Below are 23,664 nucleotides of genomic sequence, written 5' to 3'. Positions count from 1 at the left end.
GCCTGGCTCGCCCATGCCTCTGTCCGGTCCTGACTCTAATTGACAAGGTTTTTTTCCACCCTCCTTCTCTTTCCCTTCCCGTCCCCTTTTTCTGCTTTTTATTTGAACTTCTGGACCTCTTACTCCAGTCATCTGAAGAAGTGGGTTGGTGCCCACGAAAGCTCATGATACCATCTACATGCTTTGGTAGTCTCTAAGGTGCTCCAGGACTATTCTTTTTAAAAAAATAAATAAATCAGTTACAGACTAACACAGCTACCCCTCTGAAATTTTGGAAGTTTTTTTTTAAATATGGTTTACAAAGAATGTCAGCAAATTAATTTTTAAAAAGTAATTAAAATCAAGTTCGCAGTATCACTTCAGATCATGTTTGTAAAAGATTTCGAGAAAAAGTGTTACTTTAAGTACAACCATGTTACGAGACATTTAAAATTTGATCCTGTGCATGCATCGATTTTTTTCAGAAGAGGCGCCTAGCAGTGCATGCAGAGCTGCTCTAAAACATCCAGCCATCATTGCATGCAGATCCCTCAGGCCTGCAGAGCTTCTGAGCTATATGCAGCCCAGACTTGCAGGCTGCCGGTGAGCGGGTGCTGCGTGTGGAGCTCGCGAGGCACCAGACAGCGCCCTGCCCCCACTCGTGGAAGACGGGCCTGTCTCAGACAGATGACGTCGGCCACGCTGCGCTGGGGTTCTGTGTCTCCGCGGCTTAGCTGTACCTATTTTTCACGCTTCCCGCAGGTCGCGTCCCTCTTGTGAGAGGCCGAGCCTTGGGAGGACGGTCAGCTGCAGACGAAGATGACATCGCGGAGGTGGGATGGGGCCCCATCTGGAGCAAAGGCCCCGGCGGGGGGCGGTATAGATTCCCTCGGGGCAGGGCGAGCTCCCCCTCTTCTGCGGTTAATGAGAGGGTGGCACCTCCCTCGTGTTCCTTGGGGGTAGGCCGGTGTTAGCCCTTGTCACATCACAGTTTAATTTATCCCGGGTCCCAGGATCCTGGCCGCTTGGTCCGCCAGGGCACGGAGGGTTCGTGCTGGAGGCGGGGCGGCGGCGGGGGGGTGCAGTGGGCATAAGCAACAGAGGCCTTAGGGGGGGTGTGCGGCTTCGGGAATTAAAACCTGATTTAGCTTTGACCGTTATTGCGTGCGAGCTGATGCGTTAGGGGGCTACGCCTGTTGCTTAGCAGCCTGCAATCTCCTTCCAAACACCTGCAACGTGGCTAGGTTTAGAATGGAAAAACGTAATCAAATTTCAGTTTACCGCGGATGCGTGTCTTTCTCCATGTAACTTTTGCTTTGTAAAAGGCTCTCGTTTATCCTTTGTAAGTACACTTTTCCCTTTATTTTATCTACTCTTTTTGGGCTGGTAATCTTATCTATTTGTTGTTTTTTAAGCTTTTCCTGTTACAGACTAACTCGGCTACCCCTCTTAATCTTATCACAGTAATTGAATTCAAGGACCACTATCAAGAGAGAAATACTTAATTTTTTTACCTCTATTTAAGTTCCTGTGATTATGAAAGCTGACGGTATTTTTAAAAATCTGATTTGCTTTACACTATATGTTTACTTTTTAAAAACAGCAAGTTGTCCTGTGGCACCTTAAAGCAGGGGCAGGGATACTTTTTTGGGTTGGGGGCCTGCTGACCCACAGAAAAGTCAGTTGGGGGCCACACCCACACACAAGTGAGAAGCAAAAAACCCCCCCAAAACAAAATAACTAAATTCTTAGTGACATGGCCCCTGTCTGAGAGGAACATTAAATGGTGGAACATTAAACCATTGGTTCTCACTGTGAGCACAATTAGAATATGTTTCTGTGCAATGTTTTTGATTGTATTATAGGCTCTTGGTCAGTTTTATGTTAGGAGTAACTTCTATGTCTATGTAGAACAGAGCTAGAAAAGGAAAGTAAAAAGAATCTAAAATGCATTCCATTCCCATGAAAGGAAATGTAAGCTAAAATCCTCTCTAGGGGTGTGTCTAGACTACAGGGTTTTGTCAACAAAAGTGGACTTCTGTCGACAACTATACCTGTGTCCACACTGCCTTTGAGTTATGTCAACATAACGTTGACAAAACTCAGCAGTTTTGTTGACATAGAATGAGGTTTACCTACGAGGAATAACTCCTTTTGTTGACAGAGTTCTGTCGATAGAAGGCATTATTGCATCTACACTGTCCTTTGCGTCCACACTGTTATGTCAACAAAGCAGCTTGCTTTGTCAACAGAACTGGATGCAGTCTAGACGCTCTTTGTTGACAGAAGCTTTGTCGATAGTATCTGTCAACAAAACTTCTGTCGACAAAACCCTGTAGTCTAGACGTACCCTAGGGTTTATGTTACTCCTGTATGTGCCTATGCAATCCTCTCTGCTCTCCCAGTGTTGGAAAGGATGTTGGAAAGGCCACTATGGTTCAAAAGCGCAAATATGGTGGCAATACGCCAAATGAAGTAATCCTGATCACCGGTCCGGAACCATTTATCATAGATCACTAACACCTCAATTTCTTTCTGTTTGGGGTGGTTGACAAATGCATCTTCCTACTCAAAGCGAAAAATACAAGGATGAGAGAGCAGGAGAACCAGTTACATTAGAACAGAAGTTACAACGTGCAAAAACTTGGTTGTTTTCCCAGATGTACCTTTTTTGGTCTCTCTCACCCCAGCTTTAGTGAGCTACAGGAAGAAAGATACTCCTTTGATAATCTCTTATATGATTCCATAACAAACTTTCAAATATGTTCTAATATGGCATCCATTCTGTGAGCACCACATAGAGCAGGAGAGAGGCTCGAGGCATGTGGCCCTCCCCCCACTGGCTGCTGTGTCAACCTCCCATTGAATCCTGTTGTGGGTTTACCTGGTGCCCCGGGCGGACTTGGGGGGAGGGGAGAGGGCCCCCCCCCCCCCCCAGTGGTTGACCTGTTCGCCACCAAGCAAAGGAGACACTGGGTAAACCTCTCATTTGTTCCTATGGGGGTTGACCTGCTGTCAGAAGCACAATGGGGACCCCAGGTGAACCTCCCATTGAATCTTATTGGTTTACCTGCACCTTCCCCTCCCTCCGCCACCCCCCCCGCCCCCAGGGGTTGACCTGGTGTTTAAACATTTTTTTGCTTGCGGGGAGGCAAACAGGCCCGAGAGCAGTCCGGCCACCAGGTCAACCCACAAAGCTCTGAAGGGTTGACCTGGCGGCTCGAAAGCAAAAGGGGCCACCGGGTCATCCCTGGTACTGGGAGAGCAGAGCAGAGGAGGTGGATGGAACACCCCCCCCCCCCCCCCACGTTGCGGGTTGGCCCCTTTACCCGGTGGCCCCCAGGTAAATCCGGGTGCTCGGAGAAGAGAGGGCCCTACCTTTCCTGGGCTAAGCCCCCGCCACCCGTCCGCTGTCCCCAGCAGCGGCCACCAGGTCAACCCTCAGCTTAGAAGAGGGCCGCCCTGCCCTCCTGCTCCTCCGGCAGCGGGACCCTCCCGCGAGAATCGCCCCGCCCGCCTCGGGAGAGAAGAGACAAAGTCTTGTGTCGAAGGCTGACTTTCAATAGATCGCAGCGAGGTAGCTGCTCTGCTATGCACGAAACCCTGACCCAGAATCAGGTAGTCTACGAATGATTTAGCACCGGGTTCCCCACAAACATGCAGTGCGCAACGGGTGAGAGGCGGCTCCCTTCTGTCCACACTCCGGTCCCAACGTGAGTGGCTCTCTTCACCAAGCCCTACCCCCACCCCCGCTGGGGGGTGGGGCAGTGGCTATCTGGGGCCAACCGAGGCTCCATGGTGCTGCTGTACCATTAAGTTTAGGGGGAAATCTGACTCAGAGGCGTTCAGTCATAATCCCACAGATGGTAGCTTCGCCCCATTGGCTCCTCAGCCGAGCACATACACTGTCTGAACCTGTGGTTCTTCTCGTACTGAGCAGGATTACTATTGCAACAACTCATAGAATCCTAGAGCTGGAAGAGACCTCAGGAGGTCATCGAGTCTAGCCCCCTGCCCAAGGCAGGACCAATCCCAACTAAATCAACCCGGCCAGGGCTTTGTCAAGCCGAGACTTAAAAACCTCTAGGGATGGAGATTCCACCACCTCCTGAGGTAACCCATTCCAGTACTTCCCCACCCTCCTAGGGAAATATTAGGAAAAACTATCCAACCTAGACCTCCCCCACTGTAACTTGAGACCATTGCTCCTTGTTCTGCCATCCATCACTACTGTGAACAGCCTTTCTCCGTCCTCTTTGGAACCTCCCTTCAGGAAGTTGAAGGCTGCTATCAAATCACCCCCTCACTCTTCTCTTCTGCTGACTAAACAAACCCAAATCCCTCAGCCTCTCCTCATAGGTCATGCGCTCCAGCCCCCTAATCACTGTGGTCGCCCTCCGCTGGACCCTCTCCAATGTGTCCGCGTCCTTTCTATAGTGGGGGGCCCAGAACTGGACAGAATACTCCAGTCAAACTCTCCACCTGACGCTGTCCCCAGAGCGGGTCGTGCTCGGCATGCGCCAGGTGCTTGGAGACAGAAGTGAAGCCCCTCGGGGCTTGCCCCCCCCCCCCCCCCCCCCCCCCCCCCCCGGGTCTCACCGGGTAAGTGGGAAAAAAACAATAAGAGTAGTGGTATTTCACCGGAGGCCTACACCTCTCATGTCTCTTCACAGTGCCAGACTAGAGTCAAGTTCAACAGGGTCGTCTTTCCCCGCTGATTCTGCCAAGCCCGTTCCTTTGGCTGTGGTTTTGCTAGATAGTAGGTAGGGACAGTGGGAATCTCGTTCATCCATTCATGCGTGTCACTAATTAGATGACAAGGCATTTGGCTATTTTTTTTTAAACCCCCAGGGGTTTCTTTTTCAGGTTATTTGGAGTGCCTGCACACTCCTGGTGGCCCGTCCAACCAAGTCAAGTCCAGTGAGTGGTCATGAACATTTTTAATTATTACAAGATTCCCATGAGATGAGGGTGGGTAGATAGTTGGGATAAGAAAAAGAATTAAAAGGGTGGTAAGCATATGAGGGACAGGACCTCATGGAGATGTAACAGGTTTATTCTGTTTTCCAAGATTGGCAAAAGTGTGTATTATATCAACCGAGTATAGTAGGGTCCGTTGGCTGAATAGTCTGGCAATCTTTGTATGCTCGTTTGTGGGTGTGCCCAGGGCTGAGAGTACTTTTCTGTTGTTTTGGTGCCTTTTTCCTCGTGCTCCGCATGGAAAGCCAAAGTACTCTATTATTTTGGCTCTGGTGAGTCCCATTATTTGGTTGGTCAAAGGCTTGTAGTAGGCAGCTTTTTCCAGGACATCCGATTTGTATTCAAATCGGACTGTGACATCCACAACCAGTGCTGTTCCATTTTTTACAAAAGTGAGGTCTGGTTTTCTTAACTCCTGATTGTTTGCGAATAGATGAGGCTCGGTATATACGATCTATTCTTGATTCTTTGCTTCCCGTTTTAAGATTTCGTATAGCTTGTGATGGCGTATGCGAGCACCTTGGACTGCTGGGCATTGTCCCAAGATATGTGATAGCGATTCATACAGTGGAGAACAGTGTCTGCAGCTGACATTTGCATTGTTCTTACCTTAACCCAGGTATTCTCTCGTTGAGTAAACATTAGAACGCAGTTTAAGTGCTGTTAGGAAGTGACGTTCAGTGAAGGCACCATGAAACTGTAGCTAGTGATTACTGATTGTATCGTTTTGAAAGTGTTCAATGCCACTACCTTGACATTGCAACTTGCTCCATTCATTAAATTCATTGTTTCACCTATTGCAAGGCTTGGGATATCTTATTTTGGGGGCTGGTTTCTCCCATTCATTTACAATTTCCTGTATGTGTGGGAGTATGTAGTCCATCAATACGGGATCAGTGATCTTTGGAATTTCATCTGGTTGTCCGCCTGCGCTCTTCCAGTAGCACTGATATTCTTTTTCTATATTGCTATTTAGTGCAATATGTTTGATTATGTTGTCATCCAAGTGCACAATTCTATGTAGCCTTCTTGCTTGTATAGATGGAATAAGGCTAGTAAGTCTTGCAACACCAAGACCCCCATCTCTGGAGCTTGTATATGTGAAATTATTGAAGGTGTTGTTTGGCAGGTGGAGCCACTGCTTAACGGCTCTTCTGATATTTTCATCAAGGGAAGAAAGTATACTTTCTTTGCTCATTGTGGCCATGTCTACACTACAAGGTTTTTGCGCAGAAATGGCCAGTTTTGTGCAAAAACCTGTGGAGCGTCCACACTTCAAGCGTGCTTTTGCGCAAGTAAATTGACAGTACAATGGCAGAACAGAGGGCTTTCTGCAGTGTAGGTAAACATCCTTCTACGAGGCATAACTCCTTTTTGCGCTATAGCTCTTGCGCAAAAAGGCAAGCGTGGATGCTCAACAGGGTTTTTTGCGCAATAATTGGCCTCCAGCGAAAAAAATGGTGGCCTCTTGGCTACTTTGGCCAAGTCAATCAGAACTCTATTGTTCCTGTCTGCTGGCCGCCTTTAAAGCCGCAGGCACCCTGCACAAGCCTTGTGGCTAGAAGTTTGCCCAGAGCAGGTGCCTTCACCACGCTGCTCTGCTTCAGCCACAAATGGCCTCCCACCAAGCTCCCCGAGACCCCCCCGGCCCTTCCAGGGACCAGCTACAGCGGTCATAGGACCCCCCCCCCAGGGGGACCAAAAGGTGTGCCCCCACCTGGAATGGCCCAGAAATCGCCACCCTCCTTGAGTTGTGAGGAGAGGAGGAGTTCCTGCAGGACCCCCGGGCCAAGAGGAGGAATGCAGAGATCTACTCCCGCATGGCCGTATCCCTGGTGGAGCGAGGTCACTCTGCCCAGACCATGGAGCAAATCCAGGCAAAGGTGAAGGAGCTCCGTTAGGGGTACGTAAAGGCCAGGGAGTGGAGGGGGCGCTCGGGAAGGACCCCACACCTGCCCCTACTATAGGGAGCTCCACCACATCAGGGAGGGAGGGAGAGAGGGAGAGGGAGAGGGAGAGGGAGGGAGGGAGGGAGGGGGGAGGGGGAGGGAGAGGGAGAGAGAGACACACACACACACTCTCTCTCTCTCTCTCTCTCTCTCTCTCTCTCTCTCTTCCCCCTTCCCCCTCTATCATGGTGGACTCAGGGTTGGAGCAGCCGGTAGTCCAGCACCCGGAGCCTATCCCCAACCTGGATGATACGTAGGGGCGGGTCCAGCCCCCAGTGGAGGAGGAGGACGATGACGACCAGGACAGCGGGACTGTCACCCTGTCCCTGGAGCCAGTCCCTGCCAGCCTGGACATCTCCCAGATCTCCAAGGAGACTTGGGAGGGATCTTCAGGTACATGGGTACACACACAGAGCGGGGGAGGTGGCCGCACAGGGGGTGGGGGGCACAGTGTTGTGCGGGTTGCTAGGCCAACACATGCTGCTGCAGTCTGGGCATGTGCAACCACGTGCAGTGGGAGGGTGCGGCACACGGCCACAGCAGCCAGCCCCTCAATGTGCCCGGGAGCCTGCTGCCAGCCTCACATGTGGCCACACAAGTCCTGCCCCCAGAGGGGAGGGGGCGCAGCCAGCTGCAAGCAGGCTAGCCGCAAGGGCGCAAGCACACCCCCCCCACACACCCCGGAGTGCAGCACGGAGCACATGGGCATGCCTGCACGTGAGAGGCAGCAGCCGCTCCCAATGATAGCCCAGAGAGCCACAGCTGTGTGTGCACCCTCCAGGGAAGGGCAGGCCGCCCACGAGGGGATGCACTGTGGCCGGACACTTCCCTTGCCTGGCTGTGTGTGTGTGTGGTTTTGTTTTTGTTTTGTTTTTGGGGGGGGGGGGGGGGGGGGGGGGGGGAGAGTGCAGCACAGTCCTCTGGCCACCTCAGGGCCCCTGTGACACAGGGCGTGCTGTACAGGCCACACATGGCCTTGCACCCAGGACATCCCTTTCCTGCGGACTGGTGCGATTGCCAGTCTCACAGGAGGGCACGGCCTCAGGGAATGTGTGTGCAGGGAGGACTGACGGCCTCTCCCATTTCTGTGTTCTCCACAGCCGGGATGGAGGGCCCAGCCACACCACTGCCGCAGCCACTTGCCAGAGTCCGGGGGAGCCACACACGGGCCAGGCCTGGGGAGGAGCTCATGCAGCAACATGTTGGCATCATGCACAACATCCATGACACCCTGTCGTGAAAGCTCAATGCAGACCTTGAATGGCGGGAGCGTACATGGACAGAGATGATGTCGCGTTGCAACAACATTTGCAACATCCTGTCGTGCACTGGGTAACACCTGCCCAATTCCGCTGCTCCTGCCTGCCACCCTCCTGCCCCCCCCTCCTATGGCCCTCGCCCATCCATCTGCCCACCTTGCTATGCCTCTCCTCCCTCCCTTCCCCATGGCCATCTTCCCCCCCCCCCCCAAGTGATGCCTATGTGCGCCCCGCCAACCCTGACCCAGCTGTAGCTGACCCTCCTGCCCAACCCTTTCAGGTCCCCAGACTCACCCAACCCCGAACATGTCTTTGCACCTGAGGTGGCAGAGCAGGCCTCCCCACTAACCCTCCCAGTCCTGATTTTCTCCCCCCGCCCCCTTCTCTTTAATAAAAACAGACTCATTTTGTTTCAAACCAAACAGGTGTGTTTATTGGGAGGTCTTGGAAGGGGCAAGGGGAGGGGGTGAGAGGGGGAAGGGAGAGAGCAGAAAGGCAGACGCCCCTGTTGGGGAGGCCCTGGGGAGAATTACTGGGGGGCCTCAGAAAACCTCTCCCTCAGGGCCTCCCGGATGCACACCCCAACTGATGGGCCTGGCAGGTGGCAGCACTCTGGGGCTGCTGAAACGCATGGCCCTTGTGGCCAGCCTCTGCCACCCACCCCGGGAGGAAGGCCTCCCCCTTGCGCTCCACAATATTGTGGTGCGCACAGCACGCTGCCGCCACCACCTGGGGGATATTGCGCTCCCTGACGTCCAGGCGGGTGAGGAGGCAGCGGAACCATCCCTTGAGACATCTGGATGCAGGTTGAGTGCGCCTTCGGGCTTGGTTGAGGTGGGCATTGAACAGATGCAGGTGGCCAGTGTAGGGCTTCATTAGCCAGGGCATGAGTGGGTATGCTGCATCTCCCACTATGCAGTGGGTGAGCACAACATGCCAGTGTGCAAAGTCCCGGTGGGGGAAAAAGGTGCCTGCCTCCAGCTTGGCGCACAGGCTGGAATTCCTGAAAACTTGGGCATCGTGTGCCCTGCCTGACCACCCCATGTAAATGTCTGTAAAGTGGCTCCGGTGGTCCACCAGGACCTGCAGGACTACTGAGAAGTAGCCCTGTCTGTTAATGAACTGAGCTGCTTGATGTTCCGGGGCCTGGATGGGGATGTGTGTGCCGTCGATGGCTCCCCCGCAGCTAGGGAACCCCAGGGCTGCAAATCCGCCCATGGTTGCCTCCAGGTCTTGGGAGCCGAACGACTCTGTGCAGCAGCAGGGAATTGATGGTCCAGATGACCTGCAGAAGGAGACAAACACACAGAACAGAGAGAGAGGGGTTGCGTGAGCCCTTGGGAGGTGCCCATCCCCATCCCCTCCTCTGCCCCCAATCTCTCAGGAGCCACCCCTTATGAGCCCGTGAGGGCTCACCACTGGCAGCAGGGCTGTGTGAGGGCAGGACTGCACAAGCCCCTGGGGCCAGGCCTTTCCCCCCACCCCCAGTCCACCCCCTACAGTCCCTATCCTCCCCTCTCCCGAGGGTCCCCCTTATCTTGAGCAAAAAGAGGGCAGGGACTGCAGCCCGCGAGCTCCTTACCTGCATCAGGATGGCCCCAACGCTGGACTTCCCCACCCCGAACTGGTTGGCCACTGACCGGTAGCTGTCTGGGGCGGCCAGCTTCCAGAGGGCAATAGCAACGCGCTTCTGGGTGGGGATAGTGGGCCTCAGGTGGGTGTCGCATCTCTGGAGGGCGGGTGTGAGCCAGGCACAGAGCTCGAGGAAGGTGGCCTTGCACATGCGAAAGTTGTGCAGCCACTGCTGGTTGTCCCACCGCGCCATGACCAGTCGGTCCCACCAGTCCGAACTGGTCTCCAGCCTCCAGACCCCCCTGGGTATGGTGGGGTGCAGCAGCCAGATTGGAGCAGCCGCAGCCACGCAGAGGGACACGAGGAGGAGTTCAGTGTCCACATCCAGCTGCAATAAGTAGGCTGCTGGAATCGTGCTGCAAGCACTGCAGCATGCCTGTGTGGGGCCGTCACATGCCCGGGGCAGCTCGGGCTCCATGGCAAACAGCAAAAGGCAAAAAGCTGTGTCATCCCCAAAAAAGCAAAAGGCAAACACAGCAGGCACTGCTGAAGTTTTGCTTTGCTGAAGAGGCGCATGTCTCTGGAGGGCTCCGGCAGCAGCACTCAAGAGCAACTGGTGACTTCTAGCCCGGCTAGAACCGGTTCCGGGTGGCTTTATATGCGGGAGAGTGTCCAATAGTGTGGATGCTCTCTTGCACAAAAGCGCATCTCAAAAGCGATGCGCTTTGAGGTGTGGATGCGCTCTTGCGCAGGAAGTTTTTGTGCAAAAACTCTTGCGCAAAAGGCTTGCGCAAGAAGCCTGTAGTGTAGACGTAGCCTGTGTGATCTGAGAGAGAGATCAGGGTTTAAGTGGAGCCTTGTCGATTCTTTTGAGCCAGGTGTCAAGTTTGTCAGTGTCAGTTTCGAGTATCCAGTCCAAGGGTCGATCTTTAGCCCCAAGTATTTTTCCGATTCACCTGGCATAATCAAATTAAATCCATCATCGTTGATTTTCCAGGCTTTACATTTGTTGACAGTATATGAATCACAGGTTGGACTTGCATAGAAACCATGACACTTTTTCGCTTGTACTCTCAATCCCGAGAGTTTACAGAAAGTCTCCAAAATTCTAATGTTGGTGTTCATACCCTCCCATGTGTTGCTTACCATGACCAGGTCATCAGCAAAAGTGAGTGGTGTTATACGATTGTATGCACACAAGAATCCCTTCTCTGCATTTTCTAATGTAGTGATTAATGGATCAAGTGCCAGGTTGAATAGTAGAGGCAACATGGGGTTCCCCTGTTTGACCCCTACTTTTATATTGATAGGTGGAGTGAGGTTTTGCCCAACTTCCATATGTGTGTTGATGTTTGTATAGGAGTGTTTTATTAGATTAATGATATGTTCATGCAAGCCTCTTTCTTTGCAGTACCCGTGTTACGTGGTCATGGGACATGGAGTCAAAAGCCTTTGCAGTGTCGATGAACACTACTCCGAGGGATCTCTTTTCTTTTTTGGCCTCCTTCACAGTTGTGTGAAAGATTTTTAGATTTTTCAGAACAGCCTGGAGCAGCTATAAAGCTCCTTTGTCTTGAATTTAAGGGGCAAGCTTTTGCCAGTCTGGCTGTTATGATTCTCAAGAAGAGCCTCAGTACGATGGAACCGATGGTCAGAGGTCTGCAGGTTCCTAGGTCCTTCAGGGCCTCAGTGTCCATAGTTTTGGGAATCAGCAGCGAGTGGCCTTCTTTCACTCCATCAGGGATTATGCCAGTGATCAACCATGTGTTGAAGAGTTTGGCTAGCATGACACCCTCTGAGTCCACCCATAGCGGGTCTTTGAGGCTTATTTTATAAGGGCCAGGAGCAGAGTTTTATTAATCTCCTTGATGTTTTTTTATTACTTCTTTACCTGATATGAGGATGTTGAAAGCCTCATTGTTGGCCATGGCAAATGATCTGAACTGACCCAAGCCTCCGAAGGGTGTTTCTGTTTCCCATTTGGTTTTATATGTTTCATAAATTTCGGCCAGTGGGATTTGACCCTGGAGGAGCTCAGTACCATCTAATATAGTTGAGCTGAGTTTGCATCTATCTGTCTTAAAGAGGTGCTGGTATCTTTTGAAGTTACCTCTGCGAATTGCCCTTTTTTCATCCAAGCCTTGCCTTTGTTTTTCTTGAGGGTTTTAACTTTTTGTTTGTGTCTTTTTTGAGGTTCAGGATCTCTTATTAGAAAGGCCGACAGAGTATCTGTGGCTGATTCTTCAACCATTGCTATGATGTTTTGGTTTCCAGAGACCCAGGCGTTTATGACATTGGTTTCATAATGCACGTGGCGTTGGTGGTCTGTCTGAGTCACTCTTTCGGACTTCTATTACTCTTTGAGCGTATATAGCTCTGAGTCCCTCTGTTATAGGTGTTCTTGCTGCTTTGTAGATCTTCCAAGTCTGAGCCATTGTCCTTTTTGTGGCTTTTCTTGGTTTAAAGATTTATGTGCCTTTGCTTGTCAGCTGTTTTTCGCAGTTTTAGTTTTTAAATACTCAGCAATTAATTTATTGATGTTTCTGCTCCCAGAGAACATTTTTTTTAAAAAAAATCGTCAAGCAGCTGTTCTTCCTCTGTTGTCCAGCAGCTCTTGTGTTTTCCACATTGCGAATTGATCTTAGGTTGACTGGCTGCGATGCGTTCAGTATTTCTCACCTCAGGATGTTCAATCCTCTTGCGCTGAGAGAGACCTCTTTTGGTTGCAAAGCACGAATGGCAGTTCTCACAGGCCCGGTCACCTTTAGATTCAGGTTTTGTAACCCCCTTGCACTTGGGGATGTGGCATGTTATACTGTGCACTTTTTCTTGTGTTAATCCACATAAGGAGAACTGGAATTCCACAGTTCTTCCACCATGTGATCTTTTTAGGTGGGTGCTCAGAGCTGTTTGTTTTCCGACATGTTCTTCACAGAATGGGCATGCTGGATTATTGCTTGGCAATGCAATCGGCACTTTTTCTTGCTCAGAAGGATGATCTACTGTATTCTCAAGGTTGGTGGTAGGGTTGGTGGCAGTGACAGGGATGTTTGATGACCTTGGCATATTCTTGATACAAAGATTCACTGGTGGTCGGGCCTTGTTCTGTTAAGGAGCCTTCAGGATTTAACACATTCATAAAGTGTTATGACTCTTGTAAAAATTGGTCGTGCCTTCTCATGGGTTGTAATGGTCATTGTTGGGTTTGTAGTCTGTGAAGTTCGCTGGACAATAACTTCACCTTTGGTATTTTCAGGGCCCTCTGTCTGAGTCGCCACTGAAGAGACTTTAGCCTGATACTAAACTAGGGGCTCGTTGGGTCGGACGCCACGCCAGCCCCATGGTACGGTCTTCTTTTCCAGCCATGTTGATTCTAGCCCATGACCATGGCATATTCGGATACTAGGGAGTATCGCCATCTTTCTGTTTTTCACCATATTAGATACTATTGTCTGGCCCGGCGTACTGTGACAATAGGGTCAGGGTTAATGATTGCAGCAGTTAGTCAACTCTCTAGAGTTGTCCAGCGGTGACCACGAGGAGGTTCAGGTCTCAGTACTGCTGCCCTGTAACTATGCTCTTGACACAGCCGAAGAGCGTCATAGTTACTCCTGCTGTTTACCCGCGCTTCATTGCATTTCTTCGCTTTGACATTCAGGGCACTGGGCAGAAATCACATTGCGTCAACACCCACCGCGGGTCTTCGCGATGCTTTGTTTTAATTAAACAGTAGGATTCCCCTGGTCCGCACCAGTTCTAAGTCAGCTGCTAGGCGCTGGCCGAGGTGGAACACTGGCCCCCCCGTCCGCACGGAGGGGGAGGGGTAAGCGATGCTCGCCGCAGCTGGGGCAATCCACAGGAAGGGCCTGGCTCGTGTCTAGAGTCGCCACCCCCCGGGAGAGGGTGGTGCCTCGTCCAGCCGCGGCTTGTGCCCAGCCCCACTTTGCGCCCCAGCCTGACCAATCCAGCCCATAGAGCCAATCCTTATCCCAAAGTTATGGATCTGGCTTGCCGACTTCCCTTATCTACATAGTTCCAACATGCCAGAGGCTGTTCACCTTGAAGACCCGCTGCAAAGATGAGTATGGCCCGGTGCAAGATTTACACCATCTCCCCCAGATTTTCAAGGGCCAGCGAGAGCTCACCAGACACCGCCAGAAACGTGATGCTTTCCAAGGTTCGGGCCCCTCTCTCAGGGCGAACCCATTTCAGGGTGCCCTGACTTTCGCAAAGAAAAGAGAACTCTCCCCAGGGCTCCCGCCGGCTTCTCCAGGATCACTTGAGTTACCGCACTGGACTCCTCACGGCACCCATCTCTGCCACTCCGGATTTGGGGATCTGAACTCGACTCCCTTTCGATCGGCTGAGGGCAACGGAGGCCATCGCCCGTCCCTTTGGAATGGCGCTCGCCTATCTCTCAGGACCGACTGACCCATGTTCAACTGCTGTTACGCTGCACGGCTACCCCGCGTCTACACAAGCCATCTGTTATTTTGAAAAATATTTTGAAATAACGGACGTGCTATTTCGACATCCCGGCAACCCTCATTCCACAAGGGTTAAGAGATGTCTCAGAAGGGCACGGTATTACAAAATTTGGTGCTGTGTAGACGTGCCAAATTTCAGAATTAGCTATTTCAAAATAGATTTGAAATAAGATATGCATCAGGTCCACCGTTCATCCACCCCCCTGGCACTGCTGCCTCTGATAGAGAGGTAGCAGCACGGAGGGTGAGGAGGGCAGGTGGGGGCCAATGGGTGCGGGGAACTGTCTCCACAGACCCACCTGCTCCCCTCCAGAGGCAGCCGGGGGGGGGGCAGGAGCCAGTGCTGCAGGGAGCTGGCTTAAAAGCTGGCAGCAAGGGGGAAGGGAAAGCGAGTAGTTGAGAAGATTAACTGATAAGCCTATGCTTATTTGTGTACTTGACTACTCGGTCACATCCCTATTACATGCTATCTAACATCCCTACTAAGAATAAGTCTGCTGAAATGTAATGCCGTAGGTGGTGAGGCTGGACTGTTTAGTGAGGGTACGTCTACACTGCAGCATTTTTCCAGAATAACGGTTGTGTAGGGAGGTGGAGTGGCCACCCACTGACCTGGAGGCAGAGGAGCCCCTCCGGGAGCTGTTTTGGGCAGAGCCTGACCCTGCCCAGTCACCGGACTATAAAAGCCCAGGCTCCAGAGAGGCCAGAGGTCTGCCCAGTGTTCCCTGTCTGGGAGGCTGAGGTCTGGCCCGGACCACCAGGGGTGCTTGACTTGGAGGATGGGCCTGAACGCCTGCACCTGAGGACTGGCTGGGACCGCTGGACCTGCAAGGGGCCGAGGGCTGGCCTGGACCACCCAGACCCTAGCTGGACCTGACAACCCTCAACCCCCCGAAAGACCGGAAAGCCGGAAGCCCAGGTACTCACCGAGGGTGAGAAGGGAAGTGGCCCAAAGAATGCTGACGACAGTTAAGTGCCTCGGGTCAGCGTGTTGCAGTCTGGATCCCTGCTGACCTGACAGCAGACCACTCTGCTGCTGTTAGGGCCCTGGGCTGGGACACAGTGGAGTGGACGGGCCTGTGTCCCCCCTGCCACCCCCCTACCGGGTGGTAGTCTCCCCCTCTCCGCCACTGCAGGCGAGTTGTCTGAACCTCTCCTGAATGAGGAGACAAGCTACTTACTACTGTTTACCTGCATTTGTTTGCTGCCCTGCCCTGACCTAGGGCTCTTGAACTGACTGTATTGTTGCTGCCCCGCCCTGAGCTAGGACCAAGGCCTTCCAAACTGATGGTCTGCTTGTCGCCCGGCCTGAACCGACGTTGGGTGCTGAACTGTTTGCCTGTCGCCCCACCTGGAACAAAGGCCTGGGTCACTGGGCTACTGATTTGCCTCACTTTGTTATTGCCCCGCCTGAGACCCGGGCTTGGGCTACTGAACTGGGGTTTTGTCTAGCACCTGCTGTAGTGGTTGTGACCGCCCACTGACCCGGAGGCAGAGGACTCCCTCCAGGAACCCTAACCAGCTACAGGCTGTTGTTCTGGAAAAACAGTACTTGCGTCCACACTGCAATAGCATTATTTTGACAAAAAGTAGAAATAACGGACGGCTTTTTTTCCGATGGTGGTAAGCCTCATTCTACGAGGAACAACGCTTTTTCTGAAAAAGCTTTTTCGGAAAAAGGCGTGTGTGGACGTAGAAGAGGGAGTTATTTTGATAAGAGGCCTCCAGGAAATAACACAGGTACCCTGCTGGCCACTCCATCTACATTTATCACAACTCTATAATTCCAGTCTCCTGGCAGCTCTTAAAGCTGCCGACACCAGGGACAGGCCTTGTAGAAGGAAGCCGGCCCTGAGTGCGTCCAGACGCTACGTGGCTGCCACTGTCACACATCTGGGCACTGTGTCCCAGCCACAAGCCCCCTAAGAGCCCACTGGCCCTCCCAGGGAGTATGCCCAGGGCTCACAGGAGCTAGCCAGGGGCAGGAAAAGGCGTGCGCCGTCCTGGTCTGGGGCAGAGATCCTGGAGCTCCTCGAGGTGTGGGGCAAGGAGGAGACCGTCCAGGATCTCCACTCCAGATGAAGGAATGTGGACGTCTACGGCTGGATGGCCAACAGCTTGGCCACAAGGGGCTACCGCCGCAGTCTGGAGCAGGTGTGGAGCAAGGTTAAAGAGCTCTGGCAGGGGTACGCCAGGGAGCGCAGCTCTTGCTCTTGGTCAGGACCCCACTCCTGCCCCTATTTTAACGAACTGCACCGCATCCTTGGGGGCAGTGCAGCCCATTCTCCACTCCTGGTGGTGGACTTGGGGCTGGAGATGCCCGTTGACGCCCGGCCGGGGATCCGAGCCCACGAGGAGGAGCTGGAGGAGGAGAAGGAAACAGCGAGCACTGTCACCACGCTCACCTTGGAGCCGGGTGCTCAGCAAGGGCCTGGATGTCTGCCAGGCATCCTTCAAGGCTGGGGAGGGATCATAAGGTGAGTGCTCTTAGTTTTTCACACACACAGTATCGGGGTGGGGGTACTGAGGGGCTGGGGTGCGATGGTTGCTTGGCCCGGCTATCGCGCTGCAGTCTGTGCACGTGGATGTATGCGCAGCCCCAGGAGGCAGCCCTGGTGCACCCTCGGGCTCCTGCTCACAGGCTCTAGGGAGGCCGCCCACGCTTCTGACCCTGGAGGGGCGGGGGGACATCCTCCCGCCACTGCTGGAAGGAGGCTGGGGACAAGGGAAGCAGTGATCATGAGATGGCAGATTTCAGGATCTTGACCAAAGGAAGAAAAGAGAGTAGTAAAATACACACCCTGGACTAGAAGAGCAGACTTTGACTCCCTCAGAACTGATGGGCAGGATTCCCTGGGATGCTAACATGAAGGGGAAAGGAGTCCAGGAGAGCTGGCAGTATTTTAAAGAAGCCTTATTGAAGGCACAGGAAGAAACCATCCCGATGCGCAGCAAGAAAAGCAAGTATGGTAGGCGACCAGATTGGCTTAGCGGGGAAATCCTTGGGGAGCTTAAACACAAAAAGGAAGCTTACAAGAAGTGGAAACTTGGACAGATGACGAGGGAGGAGTATAAATATATTGCTCGAGAATGCAGGGGAGTTATCAGGAAGGCGAAAGCGCAATTGGAATTGCAGTTAGCAAGAGATGTGAAGGGTAACAAAGGTTTCTACAGGCATGTTAGCAATAAGAGGGTGATCAGAGAGGGTGTGGAGCCCTTACTGGATGAGAGAAGTAACCTAGTGACAGATGATGTGGGAGAAGCTGAAGTACTCAATGCTTTCTTTGCCTCTGTCTTCACGGACAAGGTCAGCTCCCAGACTAATGCACTAGGCAACACAGTATGGGAAGGAGGTGGACAGCCCTTGGTGGGGAAAGAACAAGTTAGGAACTATTTAAAAAAGCTAAACACACACAAATCCATGGGTCCGGATTTAATGCATCTGAGGGTACTGAGGGAGTTGGCAAATGTCATTGCAGAGCCTTTGGCCATTAGTTTGAAAACTCGTGGAGATTGGGAAAAATTCCGGATGATTGGAAAAAGGCAAATGCAGTGCCCATCTTCAAAAAAGGGAAGAAGGACAATCCAGGCAACTACAGACCAGTCAGCCTTACCTCAATCCCTGCAAGAAAAATGGAGGGGATCCTCAAGGAATCCATTTTGAGGCACTTGGAAGAGAGGAAAGTGATCAGGAATAGTCAGCATGGATTCATGAAGGGCAAGTTGTGCCTGACCAATCTGATTAGCTTCTCTGATGAGGTAACTGGCTCTGTGGACGTGGGAAAGTCAGTGGATGTGATATACCTTGACTTTAGCAAAGCTTTTGATACGGTCTCCCCCAATATTCTTGCCAGCAAGTTAAGGGAGTATGGACTGGATAAATGGACTGTAAGATGGATAGAAAGCTGGCTAGACTGTCGGGCCCAACGGGTAGTGATCGACAGCTCGATGTCAGATTGGCGGTCAGTTTCTAGCGGAGTCCCCCAAGGATCTGTTCTTGGACCGGTTTTGTTCATCTTTATTAATGACCAGGATGAGGGGATGGATTGCACCCTCAGCAAGTTTGCAGATGACACTAAGCTGGGGGGAGAGGTAGATACGCTGGAGGGCAGAGATAGGGTGCAGTGTGACCTGGACAGATTAGAGGATTGGTCCAAAAGAAATCTGATGAGGTTCAACAAGGACAAGTGTAGAGTCCTGCACTTGGGACAGAAGAATCCCAAGCAGTGTTACAGGCTGGGGACTGACTGGCTAAGTAGCAGTTCTGCAGAAAAGGACCTGGGGGTTACAGTGGATGAGAAGCTGGATATGAGTCAACAGGGGGCCCTTGTAGCCAAGAAGGCTAATGGCTTATTAGGTTGCATTAGGAGGAGCATTGCCAGCAGATCCAGAGAAGTGATTATTGCCCTTTATTCGGCTCTGGTGAGGCCACATCTGGAATATTGTGTCCAATTCTGGGCCCCCCACTATAGAAAGGATGTGGACGCATTGGAGAGGGCCCAGCAGAGGGCGACCACAAGGATTAGGGGGCTGGAGCACATGACCTATGAGGAGAGACTGAGGGATTTGGGTCTGTTTAGTCTGCAGAAGAGAAGAGTGAGGAGGGATTTGATAGCAGCCTTCAACTTCCTGGAGGAAGGTTCCAGAGAGGATGGAGAGAGGCTGTTCTCAGTAGTGACAGATGGCAGAACAAGGAGCAATGGTCTCAAGTTACAGTGGGAGAGGTCCAGGTTGGATATTAGGAAAAACTATTTCCCTAGGAGGGTGGTGAAGCACTGGAATGGGTTACCTAGGGAGCGGGTGGAATCTCCATCCCTAGAGGTTTTCAAGTCTTGACTTGAGAGAGCCCTGGTTGGGTTGATTTAGTTGGGGTTGGTCCTGCCTTGGCCAGGGGGCTGGACTTGATGACCTCCCTGAGGTCTCTTCCAGCTCTATGGTTTTATGATTCTATGAAGGGCGCATGCACGTACACAGACTGAGGAGTGCCACAGATGGCACACGGGCATACCTGCCCGCTCTCGGCACCACCTGCTCTCGGGGACAGCACTGCCAGGTGCTTATGTGTGTGTGGCCCCGATGGAAGGCCAAGCTGCTCGAAGCCACTCTCCCGCCCATGGGATCCCAGTGTGTCTGGGCACTTTTTTGCCTGCTTGTCCGTGGGATGGGGGCAGAAAACATCCTCTGGGCCCATGTGAGGCAGGACCTGCTGTCCAGGCCATACATGGCCTTGCTTCTGGCACATCACCGTACTCTGGCCCAAGGACTGTTGCTCTCCGTTCACAGAGGAGGGCACGGCCTCAGGGACAGTGTCTTCATGGATGACTGACTGCCTCTCCCTCTTTATTCTCCACGGCCGGACCAGCTGTGACTCTGGGGTGATCACCACCAGGCAAACCAGCCGCCCAAGCCCGGGGAAGCCACAGGCGTCAGAAGGTCCACGATGACCTCATGAGGAAGCACGTGTCCGTCCTCCAGGACATGCAGCAGACACTGGCCCGGAGGGTCCAGGATGATGCACAAGGGCAGGCCCAAATGTGGACCAAGCTGGTGCAGCAGGACTGCAACATATGTGCCACCTTCCGGGAGATGATGGGCTACCTGCCACCAGTCCCTGTCCCTGCTCCAGCCCCTGCCTGACCCTGCTCCAGCCCCCCCCTCCTGCCTATGCCCCTGTTCTCTCAGGACACCCCCCCCCCCCCCGAGGTCGCTGAGGTCCATGGACACGAGGTGGGACTGCTACCCGAGCCACACGCCAGTCTCAGCCCCAGCTCTGAGCCTTTCCTCTCTTTTCCGAGGTTCTCAGCCCCCACCCTCCTCCCCTGTTACTTTTATGAAAAAAAAAATAAATACAAAGTTTTTTTTTTTTTAAACGCAAAACAGTTGTTTTTATTCAGTCTACAGGAAAGTGGGGGGCGGGGGGGGGGGGGGGAGGGAGGGGTTGTTGTTGTTGGGAAGGCATCAAGGGGCAAGGCATAGGCCCCGAGTGGGGAGGCCCCGGGGAGAGTTACTGGGGTCATTCAGCGAAACACTCCCTCAGGGCCTCCCAGATGTGCACCCCCACCTGATGGGCCTGGCGGATGGCAGCTGTGCATGGTTGCGCGAAGGTCTGTTCCTCCCAGCCAGCCTCTGCCCCCCACCCTGGAAGGAGGGCCTCCCCCTTGCTCTCCACTATGTTGTGGAGAACACAACAGGCCGAGATCACCTGGGGGATGTTGTGCTCCCTCACGTCGAGGGGGGTTGGGAGGCACCTGGACCTCGTCTTTAAGCGCCCAAAGGCGCATTCTGCCTGGATGTGGGCCCTGCCCAGGCGGGCATTGAAACCGCTCCTGCTTGGGTTCAGGTGGCCGGTGTATGGCTTCATAAGCCACGGCATGAGGGGGTAGGCCGTGTCCCCCACAATGCATCTCCATGTCCCTGATCCTGAACTCATGATGAGGGAAGAATGTGACAGCCTCCAGCTTCTGGTAGAGTCTGGAGTTTCTGAACATGCGGGCGTTGCGCTCCCTCCCCAACCACCTGATGACAATGTCCAAAAATTATCTGCTGTGGTAGACTAGGGCCTGAAGGACCATCGAGAAGTATCCCTTCCTGTTGATGTACTGGGCGGCTCAATGTTTGGGGGTATGGATGGGGATGTGGGTTCCATCTATGCCCCCTCCCGGCAGTCGGGGAAGCCCAGGGCGGCAAATCCGGCCACGATGGGGTCCAGGTCTCCCAGGTGGATGACCCTGCACGGCAGGACGGAGTTTATGGCTCTCGCCACCTGCAGAAGGAGACAAACGAAGACCAAGGACCCCCCCCCCCCCCCCGGGACAGGGTTCTCCCCAGCACCCCCTATCCCTAGGGTCCTCCTTTCCGGTATCGTGCCCCCCCCCGCCCCCCCCGGGACTGCAGCCCGAGAATGCCTTACCTCCATGAGGAGGGCCCCAACGGTGGACTTTCCCACACCGAACTGGTTGCCCACAGACTGGGGTGGCGAGCTTCCAGACAGCGATGGCAACCTGCTTCTCCAGGGGGATGGTGGGTCGCATTTGGGTGTTCCATTGACAGAGGGCAGGGGCGAGCCAGGCACACCGCTCCATGAATGTCTCCTTCCTCATTCAGAAGTTGTGGAGCCACTGCTGGTCATCCCACCGCTCCATCACCAGCCCGTCCCACCAGTTGGAACTGGTGTCCAGTCTCCAGAACCTTCTCTACACTGTGGGGTGTGGTTGCAAGGGCCTTGCTCCCACACACAGGCAGAGGGTCTCTGATGAGCTTGGAGTTGAGCTCATGCAGGACTATGAAAGCAGCCTGCAGAAACTGCAGCATGGCAGTGTGGGGCCATCGCGTGCCCAGAGGCAGCTCCGGCTCCATGGCAAGGAGAGTGCTGTGGTGTCCAAAACCTGGGCAGCCAGAGCGCACACTGCAAAAGCTTTGCTGTCCCTCAGAGACGGTACGTCTAGACTACAGGCTTTTGTCGACAAAGAGCGTCTAGACTACATCCAGTTCTGTCGACAAAGCAAGCCGCTTTGTCGACATGACAGTGTAGATGCAACAACGCCTTCTGTCGACAGAACTCCGTTGACAAAAGGCGTTATTCCTTGTAGAATGAGGTTTACCGCTGTCAACAAAACTGCCGAGTTCTGTTGACGTTATGTCGACAGAACTCAGTGGCAGTGTATAGTTTGACTCAGTCGGCTGCTGGGTCAGCAGGGATCCCGGTCCAAAACACGCTGACCTGTCGGAGTTTGGTCAGCAGGGGTCCATGCCGCAGCCCGCTGACCTTTGGCCAGACCAAGGTCAGGTATCCCTGGGCTGACTCCGTTTCTCCCCTCTGTGTATGGTACCTTTATTTAGGGCAGGTCTTCAGGGTAGCAAGGGTTGAAGTTCTCCAGCCAGATACGCAGGCCCTTCAGATAATCCTCCAGGAGTGGGCCAGATGGCCCTGGCCAGCCGTCCGCTTCCCCCAGGTCTGGTTCCTCACTGGGTTGGGCTGAGCAGGCTTCTGGCTCCCTTGCTGGCTGGGCCCCAGCTGGCCTTGCAGGCAGACCTTTTCTATCCCTGGCCCCACCCCCGACTTCCTCCCAGGTGAGTCATTCAGGTGAGCCCACCATGGCTCAGGGAGGGGTATTTCCCCCTCGGGGTCAGTGGGTGGCCACTCCAACCCACTACAGGGTTACACTGACATTTTTAGATTATTTTTTGAAGCATAACAATAAAATATTTAAAATCCAATATTGCATCCAGTGATGTTAATGTTATCTGATATTTGTGTGGCAATGTGGCATCATCTACAAAGAGATTCTGTTTTTAAATGATTTTTCTTGTGTAGATGGTTTCACCCAAATATTACTGGAGTGGCGGCAGAAAATTTACTGCTGACAAGAGGAGTTGATGGCAGCTTTCTGGCCCGGCCCAGCAAAAGTAACCCAGGAGATTTTACACTTTCTGTTCGGTAAGTTAAGTGTTTGAGAGGCTCTGTCCTTAGTAACCACTTGGCCCAAACATACAGACGTATCCGGTTGTCACTGTTCTGTGGAGAGCAATTCTGCCAGCACAGGGAAATGAGACTTTTGTGAACTACAAGTTCTTCATTTTTGTCTTCTCAGTCAGTCATGTTGATATTTTTACATTTTCTTCTGCATAGGAACCAAAATATCTTTGGTTTTCCAAGTTGTGCATAGGTTGGAAGTCTGTGGATCCTAGCTCTATAGTGAGCCAGAAAGGTGACATGGCGACCAGTTCGAAATTTGTCCACTCCTTACCTTTTTAAAGGAATCCATTACGGTTCCTGTCCAAAAAGTAGCAGAGGTGACAGCATTATCAAAATCGTGCCTGTAAGATCTATGCTCCTTTATACTGCATATAGTTAGTCAGGATTTACTGCCATGGTGTCTTGACAGGTCTCTGGCTCCGTTTATGATAACTAGAAGGCTGCCTGCGTGTGTGCTCAGTGATGTGTGCTGTGTACACTTGTGCACTTAGTCTCCACAGCAGACCCCAAGAGAACCCCCAGAGACCACAAACCAGATAAGGATCGAAGGTGCCAGGCCAGGTTTATTGCTAAGCGAAGTACAGTAATAGTTGTCAGTAAACTCTACTGAACCACTACGCATATGCAATTCGTAACAATGGAATGACTCAATCAGTGGGAAACTCCCACTGCCCCCTAGATCATCCATTGACTGTCCCTCCAAGACACCACTTTATATACAGGTACAAACAACTTACACGTCACTGCTGATGTGGCAGGTTACCACCCTCTGAGACTACTTAAATACCACCCATCGCCCTGATTAGATCATCTCTATCCATCACGCTGTCATTTCATACCCTTTCCTAAACCTGAATCTGTATCTTTGGTGACTGTGTAACAAGGTCTTTTTTTAATGAGCTGGTGGTACCATGTGCTTTCAAGTTATGACCAGTACCAATTAGTGTTTTACAGTCGGTACT

At 52.7% G+C, this 23,664-nt stretch overlaps 1 protein-coding gene across 4 annotated transcripts in view; it reads left to right on the top strand.

Annotated features, from left to right (window-relative positions):
* The first annotated feature begins 593 nt into the window (after nt 1-593).
* LOC102454141 (tyrosine-protein phosphatase non-receptor type 11-like) overlaps nt 594-23,664 on the top strand; it is a 124,097-nt gene continuing 101,026 nt past the window's right edge. The window contains exons 1-2 of one of the 4 annotated variants that reach the window (XM_075918573.1): nt 596-812; nt 22,541-22,663. In XM_075918573.1, the coding sequence (XP_075774688.1) occupies nt 799-812; nt 22,541-22,663 (137 nt within the window). In that variant the 5' untranslated portion in view covers nt 596-798. Of the gene's footprint in view, nt 813-22,540; nt 22,664-23,664 lie in introns of all 4 variants that reach the window. The other 3 variants (XM_075918570.1, XM_075918571.1, XM_075918572.1) reach the window with 3 other exon arrangements.

The sequence above is a fragment of the Pelodiscus sinensis genome, unplaced genomic scaffold, assembly GCF_049634645.1.
Source record: "Pelodiscus sinensis isolate JC-2024 unplaced genomic scaffold, ASM4963464v1 ctg42, whole genome shotgun sequence".
NCBI classification, from domain to species: Eukaryota; Metazoa; Chordata; order Testudines; family Trionychidae; genus Pelodiscus; species Pelodiscus sinensis.
The sequence above is the reverse complement of the archived record's forward strand: the minus strand, read 5'-3'. Positions and strand labels throughout refer to the sequence as shown.